Here is a 12,982-nt window from a genome sequence, read left to right as displayed (position 1 = left end):
TAAACAACACCCGTTTCGAGTAGGCAATGAGTAAGACTTCCCTGTCAGTGGTTGTATGCATGTGGCGATGTGAGAGCATTTCGAGAGGGAGAGCTGACTCTCTCCACTCTCTGCCGTACCAGGGCCTAAACTGATCATATCTAAGATATTGGCTGTTCAGATTTGCTCAAATTTTTAAATGCGATAATGGAAAGCTCATATTCATTTGAAAGCTTAATAAAACCTAACAATATTTAATTATTATTCAGACGCTCAAAATTGATAGGCACAAGAAGAAGTAAGAATAGAGATGAATTTTAGCGATTCGTCAGGTAACAAAGAGGAAGTGATTAGTTTTCTTTCATAAGAAAATAATAAGGAAAACAATCAAGCAGAAATCAAATGTACATAACATTTTGACGTAATTTATGAATAATCCAATCTAATTTAAAAGTTCGGTGAGAATATAACAGCGGTGAATTTGAAATAGTTGTGACTGAATTTCCAACCAGTTTGGTTAAGCGCCCTCACGCGAGACTGATAGGTCTTGGGTTCGAATCCCGTGAGACAGGATCTTCGGTGCGCACTGCTGAGGAGTCCCACAGTAAGAGGAAACGGCCGTCTAGTGCTTCCAAGTTTTCCATGGTGGTCTAGCTTCAATCTACTCATGATCTCAACTATTGAAATTACTACAATCTCCACAAAACCCCTTCTGATCATAACAGCTTGTCTTTATGGATATGGATTATCCATCTTTTCAATGCCCTATAAGGATCCACTTAGATTTGTGAGTATCTCACATTCTTCTTGGGTAATGTTAATTATTTAGGGCAAAGATTAGTGTTTTAGGGTTGAGAGTTTAGTCATCACATCAGCTAATAATGTAGAGATTCTTTGCGGACAAATCTATGGATGAATTTTGTGCAAAGATCCAAAGTGCACTATCTGGTTCGCTCGTCCATGAAATGAGATGCCCAAGTTAAGGGTTTTTTCAGGATTAAAAAACTATCAAACATAGAGAATGCCAAGTTCTGAACTGCTGTTTGAATGAAATGCGTTTCTAACCCGTAAGAGAATTGACAGTTTGTACCAGGAAAAAGAATACTGCTTACTTGTAAGTAATAATAGTTATAAAACAAGAATTTCACGAAAGTATTTTAATAATTATGGCATTATAAGATAATGATGGTATGAATGAAATCAATTGACAACACGATAAAATTCTACTTATTGAGGTCAACAGAATGGACCATGTTTAAATCCGTTAGTATTTGGTGCATACCGAAATAATCTTCAGTAAGTTCGTTTTTTGATTCTTCAAACTTTGGAGTTTCACAAACACCGATAAAAAATGGCATTACATAAAAAATACCATCATATGCTTGCCAAAAATGTTATGAATCAGTTTATTAGCAGACCATAATGAGTCTTTCAGTGTGTATACTGGTTGTGGTCCATGATGAAGTTTTAATTTTTCTATTACCACTTAGTAGGCGATCTTATTGTTAGGACATTGCTGATAATAATAATCCATAAATGAAACAGTACTTCATGATTTATATCACGGACTGATTTTATGTATAAAAACCTATGTTAGGCAGTGGCCTGATTTCTTGTCTTACTATGGGACTGCTCAACAGTACGCATCCACGACCCGACCGGGGTCGAACCCAGGGTCTCCAGGTCTTCCGTAGGGCTCTTAACCTTCGAATCACTGAGTTAGAACTGTAGACTGTTGCATACCAACTCAGTAGTTCGAATAATATTCGCTCATAGCAAGACATGAAGGCCTTGACTTTTATCCCCTTTGCGGTCATGGATACTTATAGTTAGAGTCTTACGCTTTATCGAATTAGCTCTCCAGTACTTTCTCCTGGTTTTTAATCATTGTTTAACTAACATTAGTCCATTATTTATACTGAAATCCACCAATCTTTACGACCCATTATGGAAATGATGAAACTGCTTATTTATCTTCAGTACATCATATATATAGTGTTTATGTGAGTGAAAATTTGATCTCTAGTTGTTTTTCTTTTCACAGATCTATCATTAGAGATCATCTGAATATCCTTGGAATTCATGATATCCTCTTTCCTATTGAAAGACTGAATATTAGTTCTACTACTGCTCATTTATCAGTATCACCAGTCAATCAAACACCTGGTATGACAATATTTGATCAAATCTGGTTGAACTGGGATTGGTTGAAATTATGTTCTACTTCAAAGACTTACATCTCATCCCCCTCTTTTTCTAGTTGGTCTGAATTTAGTGATTATGTTCTATCAGAATTTTCAAGATTATTGTCTCCTACAGTAGATGGTGGACAAGGAATTGTCTATGTGCTTTGGTTGTTACTATGGTGTGGACATGTAAGTTTTCAATTAAACCAGTTTTATTTTAAATTGTATAATTTTAATATTATTATAAATTTTGTTTAGTTAAACACATAACTATTGGTACAAAGGGGCCCCTAATACATGCGCCACACAAGTCACTTGATTTGTGTGTGGGCTATGATACTACCCGGGTGCCCAAACCGAAGCATGTGGTTTTCTTAGGAAACCACTTCTTGACCCGTTGATCTAGAGGTATAATCCGCAAGACAGTGGAATACCCTTAGGAGATATAGTCTCATAGTAGCCAGTAACCAACAACAGGTTTATACAGCATTTGTTTATTCAGGATCCTAGGGCTAATGTGTACCATTGATTTGGAATCAGGGTTTTCTACCCCCCTAGGTGGATCCTCCATATCCACCAATCCGGTTTAAACGACGTACATTCGCTTTTCGTTCTCTCAATTTCTTAAATAACACCCTTACCATGAGAGTGAATAGGACTTACCTAATAGTGGCTGTATACGCATGGCCATGTGAGAGAATTTCGAGGTGGTTAGCTGACTCTGCCCACCCTTGGTCGTACCAGGGAATTCGGGGGCAACTAAAATTAGGAACTAGTAAAAGATCAATATCTACTGAAACGTAAGAGCGTGCTGAATACCCAACCACTTTATTACAAGTTTTTTTTTAGAATGTATGGATAGATTACGATTAGTAGTGGAATCCCGGATACACATTTAATCCTATTTAATTACATCAAGGCAATGTTGAAAATCAATAACAGATGCTTACTAATAACAGTAGTATCAGCATCGCACCCGTTGAATAAGGTAGTGGCTATATTAACTGAGTGTTTTAGTGAATAATGATACGATAGCATTTGAAGCGAAAGGTAATGAGTTCAAGTCTCAATATCAACATCATCTAACCTTACTTGGACCCTGACTCATAATAGTCTAAACTTTAAACTCACTCCGCGAGACTTGAAGGTTCTGTGTTCAATCTTCTATGTGATCAAGGATGTACACTTTTGTGAAACTCTATCCTACATATTGATACGAAATATTCATGCAGTACTTCCCGATTTTCAATATTTACCCAACTTACATCAGTCTATGATGTAACCCATAGAAATAAATTTACCTTTTTAAAATAAACTGTAATACAACTGTGATTACATCATTTTTGTTTCATGTACAACGATCCGTTCAATTCTAGAGTTTTTTTATGTTTCTAGTTGTATGTGTATATATTGTGTGATGTCAGAAAAAAGTTACGGAAGCTATAAAATACATTTCGTCATCATCTTTCGTTTTTTCAATGGTTTAGTTTTCTCTCAACGTTTCTACCATTAAGTGAAGAGCTTATGTTTTTTCCCTTTATATTGTAATTAGTCGAATGAAGTGATCAAGTTGTGTATGCTTCTGTTACCTCCAACACGATCAGCTCGAATGGTTGAAAATGCTACCAAACAGTTTGTTGGTGATATTAATAATAATAATCAAGAGCACAGAAGTTGGCAACTACTGTTCAGTTCTCCAGATTTGATCAATACCAATGAGGACGGGGAATTGTGGCAGTCTCAAAATTTTGATAATGACACTTCAGATTATGATGATGATAATAATAATGACGGGAGTAGTGGTAGAATTTCTTGGTGGTGGGAGAAAGATTTCAGTTTTGTTCATTTATGCATTGGTTTAGCGAAATTATGGTCAGGGTATGTGATTCATGATATTGGTTTGTAAAGAAACATACACTTTGTTATTATGATTACTATTATTAGGTATTATATGTTACTCTAAACTACCTTACTTTGTCCTTCATAGTTTATATTCTGAACTGGTTTTAGTTAGACGACTATTTGATACCAGGGAGCCCTAAATAGCTGTTTCAGTTCTAGTATTGAACTTCTTAGTAGTACGTGTCCTCTACCCCATCGGAGATTGAACTGCAGAACCATCCTCAACTCACTGAGTCATCATCTAATGGCTTACACGCCAATTTGTGATGTTGTGCAACTGTCTTCCAATGCCAGCGGTGGCTAGCCGCCTCATACTTCAGTCTGCCTTTTGGTAAGATGATGGTGTATATAACATAGTAGTGAGTAGAATCTGCAATCCGTAATCAACCTTATACTAGAGTAAGTAGAGCTCAATAGCTGCATTTTATCTTGTGGAAATTATCTCTATTTATTACTATTATTATTTGAGCACAAGGTACAAGGAGGTACCAAATACATATGCACTACACAAATCTCATTTGATTTGTACAAGGGCTGTGATACTGCCCGGGTGCCCAAACCGAAGCAGGGTCTCTCTATTTACTTCTTAGACGATAGTTTATTTTGTAACTACCCCATTGGTTGTAAACCAGTGTGTTGAAAGGCATTAATTCATAGTGGTTTATTGAGGATATACTTAATTTATAACTCCTGACTCGGCCGTTATTAGTTTGTCTGACTAATCCCCAAGACGAATGAGACTTTAAACTTAAATGAATAAGCAGCACATGAAACTAAACAATAAGAGGTTCGTGTTACTCTATAATGTTCAAGGTCTCATGCGAACTACAATTTAGATGTCATCAAATCTAGAAACGTAATCCGGAATGGATCAAAGAAACTGTTTTATATATATAATTTTAATTTGGTTATTTATTCTCTGAAGTGGCTTACACTAAGTCACGAAACGTCAGAAAATCTAATTTTTCTACTCATTGGGATATTACATATATATTATTTATTTATAACAATCTACCCAATGCTCAATTTATTCGAAATTATCAAATCAAACCTTGGTAATAATACCTGTTTTCTATATGTTGTAACTAGGAGCAGGGCCTTCAATTATCCCTTTTTAGCGAAAAAATTCCTGGTAAATTCCGGGTCATATACCCTCTCTGATTATGTCCCTGTCTTTTGCACACATCATCCGTCACACCTACTATTAAATAGATGGTTGAGTCAAATGGTTAGATTATCGCCATAGTGTCTCTGCCACTTGATTTTTCCTTAAAATATGTAAATAATCAATTTTGAAGTAAGATTACTTCATTTTGATTGAATTTATACTGCTAATTTTTTGTAGACAGTACTTACGATGGTGGAGAATTTTTTTAGTACAAGAAGAAGCTGTTGGTGTTATGTTGTGGTCTCTGCTGAGTTTGATGGTCTAATTATCAAGCTTTAAATATACTTCTGAACAACATCATCAGTACATATTTTCAACAGAAGTGAGCTATTAGAATTTTTCTATAATTAACTAACAACTTGTTCTATTGACCATGAATCTGATTGATTTGATTATTCCTACAACCATGTTGTGGTTGTTTGTCTGTTTTCTGTCACAATTATGGGTAGCAATTTACTGGGTTTCCAAGTCAACAGAACTGATGTTGTTCAACAGAGCATTGGAAGCTTCACAATTAAATCATCTAGCTCAGAAGAGATCACAACACCTCTAACAAAAGTCTACTTAAATTGCTGTTATTCATTTATTCATTCATCTTTCAATCTATTTAATGTATTTATTTTCATGTACTTTTAGTGAATCGGGATCAGCTAAGAAACATTTTGTTACTGCTAGTAATTGGTTGTATTGCTATACACAATTATTTATGAATTATTTAACAGAATCATCAGTTCATCATTCTAATTCAACAATCAATCAAAATGTCCCCAAACTGTTAATGCCAATATTATTTCCAAAAGAATTTTCACTATCGAAATTATTTAGTTTAAATGAATCAACAGTGAATGGTGATGGTAACAGTAGAAATACCAATGAACTATCAATGTATTCACTTTCTCCAGTTGAAGTACAAATTCGATTCTTAATGAAGGTAAGCAACTCTTTTTTTGTCAAGTTTTGTAATTTTAAAACAATAATGTAATTGTTATTGTATGATACTGTTTCTTTTTTTACCGCTACTTTACATTCATTTGAAATGACTTTCTTCCAGTCTACTGGTTACAAGTTCAAATCTTTTCTGTCTTGAACAGTCGGGCGTCTAGGCACAGAAGAGAGTCGTTTAGGTGGCCGATGGGGACTCGTTGGTCGCAGGTCAGATAACGGGGACCGTCTACTGCAACTTTGCACAGACCACAACCTGTTTCTGGCTAGCACTAACTTTCGGCACAGTCATCGCCGATGTGCCACCTGGCGTCCTCCCTCTGCATCTCAAGCCTGGACTCAGATTGATCACATCGCGATCAGCTACCGCTGGCGTGGTTGTGTACAAGACTGCCGCTCCTTTTGGAGTACCTATCTGGACTCTGACCATGCCTTGGTCTGCGCCAATCTTGCCTTACTTTTCAGTGGCCAACGAAGTGACCACCACCAAAAGATTGATGTTAGCAAGCTGGTTGCAACTTCTGTTGCAAGTAAGTATCGAACCGAGCTAGCCTCTAGGCTAGCTACCACTCCACCGAAAAGTATAGATGAGCATTATTTGCCGACTCTGGGACTGGTTGGAAGAAGCGGAGAGGTGGTCAGTGCATGACATGGTGTCGTGGTATGAAAGAAAGCTGCAAAGGGCTGGCTTCTGTCGGTCCTTCACGACTCCCTGGTTGGGGTCTGAGAGATGGTGCTACACAGTGGCTAGAGACGTTATCAGATATGGCTCAGAATAGAAGCCAGTGGCGATCCTGCTGTAACCTTCTTTTACTTTCTTCATAAAAAGTGGTTGTGTCTCCCTCAACTGAAAGATTTCTTCTGATTGTACCTTTCCGTTCCCTCGTTACTACCACACTACCTTACACCAATCTCTTCGTTATTGTTCTCTTTTTCTTTTGCGCTCCTTAGTTTTTTTTTTGTACTTCTCTTCGAATTTTCATTGTTTTGTGTGGCGCATATATATTGGCGCTCTCTTGTACCAATATTCATGTGTTCAAATAAATAAATAGTGTTTGACACAAGTAGTAAAGCTCAATAAACTCAATCACATGACCATGTAGTTGACGAGTGAATTGTATTACTTTACATAGTACTGGGTAGTAAAACTAAACATAACGGATATTTTGGTTCGATACGATTTATGGAAAGTAAGTTGTCTTTATTTTAAAAGTCTAAAATAAATAAATACTATTATTTTTGTTCTATGAAATAATTCATTCATCTTTGTCAACTTTCTTCCTCCCCTCCTGTTTGATTTCGTTTGTAGTTAATGTCTGTTTTCGAAGTGTCTAACTATGTACCAGAGATTCTTGATCTTGCGGAATTCTGTTTAAATCGTTTAGCTGAGACACAAAATTCAATCAAATCAGAAAATTGTTTAAATCAAAACAGTGGAGGTAGATCAACTCATCGTTTAGCTTCTGTTTTGGCAAGTTTACGTGGAATCATGGAAAACGATAATTTAAGCGGATTTCTATGTGGTTCAGTAAAGAAATATCCAGATTTTATTGAGAATGAATGTAGTGTTAATGGTAAGCGTTGCATGCATCTTAATATCATGTACGAGTTATATATATTTTTATTGTTTGTGGTTGAAATGGTCTGCATTTAAAAAATTGCTTATCTAAAACTCGATTTTGAAGGGGACACAATGGGTGACACTTTAATACGTTATTACGTGACCACAAATAATCCAGCATTTGCACAATAAATCAAGAATAACTTAATGATGATAGGCTCCTCCATGTGTGTATACCAGTTTAACTGCTACTGTGGAGTCAGTTAAATAGGCCGTACTATGAAGGCTTTATCCTTGTGTGCTCGTGAACATTTATCGGTATGGTCAAGAAAAAGTACCACCTAATCTATTAACAGCGCCATCATTTCTCATTTAATGGATAGTGAATGTCATATTAAATCAGATGAGGCTTTCTCTGCCTGAAATAATCTCCCTGATAAAGCAAGATTATGACTTCCCTATATAGTTGAAGCCTTCCGAATTAACCCTAGAAAACCTAACTTATATATCCAAGAGAGGTATGTTCGCAGACTATATGTTTACCTTGTTCAACAACTGTATCACGATAAACTTTAACTGAACATTATAAACCTATTACATTTCGATTCTATTTATATTTATATCTGTTTTGCCCCGTTCCTAATGGACATACTCATTTTTCCCCAGTTCATATGAATTCCTTCACAGAATTATTTTGACAACACCTCTTTTATTACATATTGTACTTGGTACGTCCCCTACTTGATTACGGCAGAATACGATATGCAACGTACGGCTGTCGTATATGTAGAACCCCACAGTCACAAATCAGAAGACGGAAGAAGGACCTATTATTTGAAATAATGTAATTCATAATTTATTTCGACTGAACCACTTTTTAAAATGATATTTTAGTATAATGTGAGGTGTCCGAACTGCATAATCTTTGACGACAGCATTTACAAAGAGTACAACACTGTCATCATATAATGTAATAGTAATCAGTCTTGTAAGCATAAGGTTGTATTTTATAAGCAGTGTACAAATAAATTAACTACTCTAGTATTATAACACAACTATTTTCAAAAATTACTAGTGTTTGTAGAATAATAGATGTTCAATAGAACTCAATAATTAGAGAAACTATTATTTACTTAGTAGGAAGACTTGGAACGTCATGCTTGTAAATGAGAATAACTCAGAGAAAAGACGATTCCAGTTTGACTGCATTGTTTCCAACTAGAAAGAAGGAAACAAAAACAGAGAACAATGAACCTTGAGTTATGATGAAAAAAGTATTAATCATCAATAATAACATAAGTTGTTTAATCATCTTAAATATGTGGTGGATTTCATATTTATTAGGGTTTCTTTCGATGTGATGTCCCAAGTAATTGATCATTCTATGATTCATTGCCTGTTACTGACAAATTTTCCTCTGAATAGAATTGTTATCTATCAGTTTATTTTGATAATAGTTACAACATATTCATCTCAAATTGATTTAAAAAGTAATTATTGTTCAGTCTTTAGTGTTGAAAGCTTAACCTTCAGTATGTCGTCTACCATGTTGATAAATGCAGATTATGTGGCTGGGGTCCGCGCTATAAGTGCCGTTAACGGTTGCATGATATATCTCAGAATCAGTCACAATGTCCCCTTAATGCTCTGGTATGGCCCAGAGTTGGGAGAGTCAGCCCCCCTCTCGAAATGCTCTCACATAGTTACATGTATATAGCCACTGACAAGGAAGTCCAAATCACTGCCTTCTTAAGACAAGGGTTTTATTTACGGAATTGGGAGAACGAAAAGTCAAAGTCTGACCCTTTTAATCGGGTTAGTGGTTATGGAAGATCCACCTAAGGGGTTAGAAAACTCTGATTCCAAATCAATGGTACACATGAACTTCGGGATCCTGAGGAAACGAAAGGCGTATAAACTTATTATTGGTCACTCGCTATTATAGGACTGCATCTCCTAACGTTGCTCCACTGCCTTGTGGATTAGACCTTTAGATCGAAGGCTCCGGGTGTGGCCCCCCTAAGAAAACCATCTGTTTCAGTTTGAGCACCCGGGCAGTATTCCAGCCCCTACACAAATAGAATGATTTATGTGGAGCATTTCTATTTGTTGCCTCCTTGTACCAATGTTTGTGTTTAAATAAATTAATAAATATGATATATTCACACTTTAACTCCCTATAATTCTTGAGTTCTAGTATTTCTTTTATAAATAATTTCTTATTCAGTCTTTTTAGATCCGTATTTTCAATGTTTAATCTTTCTCATTGTCATTTCACTAAATTATTTCGATTCCTTTACCATTTTATCTGGTCATACTAGTATGGTTTGGTAATTTGTGTAACAAAAATATATACTAGCGAGATTACGAAGGCCACCACTTACCCCGATCCCTTTTCAGATCCCTCAAGAAGTATCTTTGGTGTGCAGGCAGTCAGGAATCAACATTCGCCCTCGTACCTATAACCACCCCAAACCGGTTGATTTTATGTTAATTACTAATTAATTGATTAATGTGCTTTGTTTGTCGTTATTTCACAGATAATGATCCTCAATCTAGAATTAATACACGTTTAGCTGATCTAGAAGCTACTTTATGGACACGAATGTTTAAACATGAACTTGTGTTAGGAAATTATACCAAAGCATATATGATACTTCAAAGTAATCCGGATATTGCTAGGTGAGTGAACAAATGAATTTTTAATGTATATTGTGTATGAAGATAAGTTTTTTTGTAAAGATCGATATAAGTTTAAGAGTAATTATTGAGACTATAGAGGAAGCAAACGAGACAACTGTCAGTAGTGTGTATCTGTGATATTACACAACATGCTTATAATCCATATTCCATTTAATAAATGTACACAAATTTAAATCACCTACACTTTTTTAAATACCGAATATGTGTGTATGTAGTAGCTACAAATTTCACCCTAAATAGAAAACTTTGAAGGGTTGATCAGGTTATCACATTATCCCTTAGTACAAACGAAAGATTTGCATAGGACTAACAAACGTCAGTCCAACATGACTCCTCGGTTAGGACATTCTAAAAATTCTGCAATTCCAATGACTTGAAATGTTATTACTCATATAAGTCAGAATAAAGGTCATTAGTGATTATACTGTAGTGTCACTGTACATTCATAAAAGCGAGGTAAATTTCTTGAACTCAAAGAACTTGTTCCTTTTTTTAAAATTTTTTAACTGAACTTTATCTCTTATTATATGCTATTGTTGTTTACTTTATTTTGACTATACTTCTCTTCCGTCATTTTTATTTCTTCATAATGTTATTGTCTTTAATTGTACGACCCTTAGCTGTTTTGATACCCAGTTTTAACTGAATGCATGTATTAAATAAGATAAAATGAGAGTTTCTCACTCAACCAGTAATAATAAATGTTTAGAATTAATTTCCTCAACGATTATACCAAAATCATATCTAAAGCTGTAGGTAAACTCTTCAAAATACGTTACATTTATTGGAGAGGCCAGAAATATCTCTCGTCCAAGTCTTTGGAAGTTCAGAGAACACCAGGAAGTGCTGTATTTAATCAGTAATGAATAGAAGCGTCTCAGAAACATTTGGAAGGACTTAAGAATCACGTGTCGTGTTTTTAATTAGAAATTCATCTGTACCGTCGCTATATTACTTACAGAAGGTTTTAGAAGACCAACGTCACGTAAAACTGTGAATACACTCTTTGTTTTGTACATAACCTAACCTTGAAGTAAGGTTATTACATCTCGCGCCTTTTCTTCATTATTCAAGCTGACATGTATAAGTAGTCTGGTGTTTTAGGGGAGCGACTAGGAATTCTGTAACAAGCGTTTTGATAGTAGACTTATTAACATTCTCTGTATAATAATGTTTATATATTCAAATATGATTCATATTATTTAAGCGCAAATGTGTGATATTATTCCTTTCAGCAACTAGTCTTTCCGACAGTACTTGCTCTAAGACATCGGACTGAGTATGAATTCTTGAATTTACCAAAACGCTATTACGTTTTCATATATGCATCTGGTCGTTAATTACATTTTTTATGTTTGACTAACATATGTGGACTGCATATTAATCCATGATAATTTTTTTTAAAAACTTTATTAAGGCGTCGAGATTGTTTACGTCAGTTGATTGTCACTGTTTGTGATCGTGGTGAAGCATCCAAGTTGATTTCTTTTCAATATGGACCTATGGAAAACGAAGTGAGTGAAAAAAATCACTATTAACTTTGTGGGAGATAGTATTTTAACACTTTTTCCATATCTATTGTTTTTCATTTCAAAAGTTAAGTAGCTGTCAAGTTCTTTAGTAATTATCACTAAATTAACAAGATCTGTGTATTGTTACATCACCTAACTTAATAAAACAACCATAATGTATTTCTTCGTTAATAGAATTTATCTGGATTTTAAATTTGTGCACTTGGTGACTTACCACTGATCTGTTTACAAAATGCATGTTGCTTACTACTTATTCAAATTACTTTCCTTATGAATCTAAATGGAATATTAGGATTATATTCGAGCTTTGGATTAACATTCCAGTCATAAGCACATTTACATCAGTGTTCAAGTTGTGCCTACAAATCTCTCCTCTGAAGAAATATGATTCAGATAAATTTGAACCAAAACTCAAATTGAATTTGACCATATTTTTAAAAGAGGCGATTTCAGTCAGTGTTACTGTTAATTCTATAGAACAAATCAACTACATGATTGAGATAGTCGTGAAATGGAATTTAGAAAAAAACGATTTATCTAAGAAACAGTTCTATTGTTGAGGGATAAAAGTAAATTGGTTACAAACCTCAAATTGTGAGGTATCTGCAGCGATTAACACATCTTTATGTTTGGAAAGTGAAAGGTCACCTGTATTAATAATCTAAAGTGTAATTAAAACAAACGTTAGTGTTAATGACAGCTGATTGCTATATCTAATGTTAACAAGAGTTCATCGATAACCGAAATGGTAATTAAGAGCACACAAGTAAGGAAGCTAATGCGTTTAAACAAAGATTCAAGGGACGTACAAAACTGGAATTAACTTTTACAACGGTTTATGGTAAGTAATTGTAATTACAAAAATACACAAAAAAGGTTATTAGTTTATGTAAATACTTTAGAATATCACGACGAACGAACATGCGTTACACCATACGTTCAGAAATTACTAGAAACACAACTGTTTACTGAATGTTATCAAGTAGTATGAAGGAGTAAAGAAAAAAAG

General features: G+C 34.9%; 1 protein-coding gene across 1 annotated transcript in view; it reads left to right on the top strand.

Annotated features, from left to right (window-relative positions):
- Positions 1 to 12,982, top strand: part of MS3_00010576 (uncharacterized protein) — a 33,704-nt gene that overhangs the window by 14,373 nt on the left and 6,349 nt on the right. The window contains exons 14-19 of the mRNA XM_051218951.1: positions 2,024 to 2,354; positions 3,718 to 4,043; positions 5,872 to 6,166; positions 7,487 to 7,751; positions 10,279 to 10,420; positions 11,859 to 11,955. Of these exons, the coding sequence (XP_051068908.1) occupies positions 2,024 to 2,354; positions 3,718 to 4,043; positions 5,872 to 6,166; positions 7,487 to 7,751; positions 10,279 to 10,420; positions 11,859 to 11,955 (1,456 nt within the window). The remainder of the gene's footprint in view (positions 1 to 2,023; positions 2,355 to 3,717; positions 4,044 to 5,871; positions 6,167 to 7,486; positions 7,752 to 10,278; positions 10,421 to 11,858; positions 11,956 to 12,982) is intronic.

Source organism: Schistosoma haematobium, chromosome 3 (assembly GCF_000699445.3).
Source record: "Schistosoma haematobium chromosome 3, whole genome shotgun sequence".
Classification (NCBI taxonomy): Eukaryota; Metazoa; Platyhelminthes; class Trematoda; order Strigeidida; family Schistosomatidae; genus Schistosoma; species Schistosoma haematobium.
Note: the sequence above shows the minus strand (reverse complement) of the source record. Positions and strands in the feature narration are given on the sequence as shown.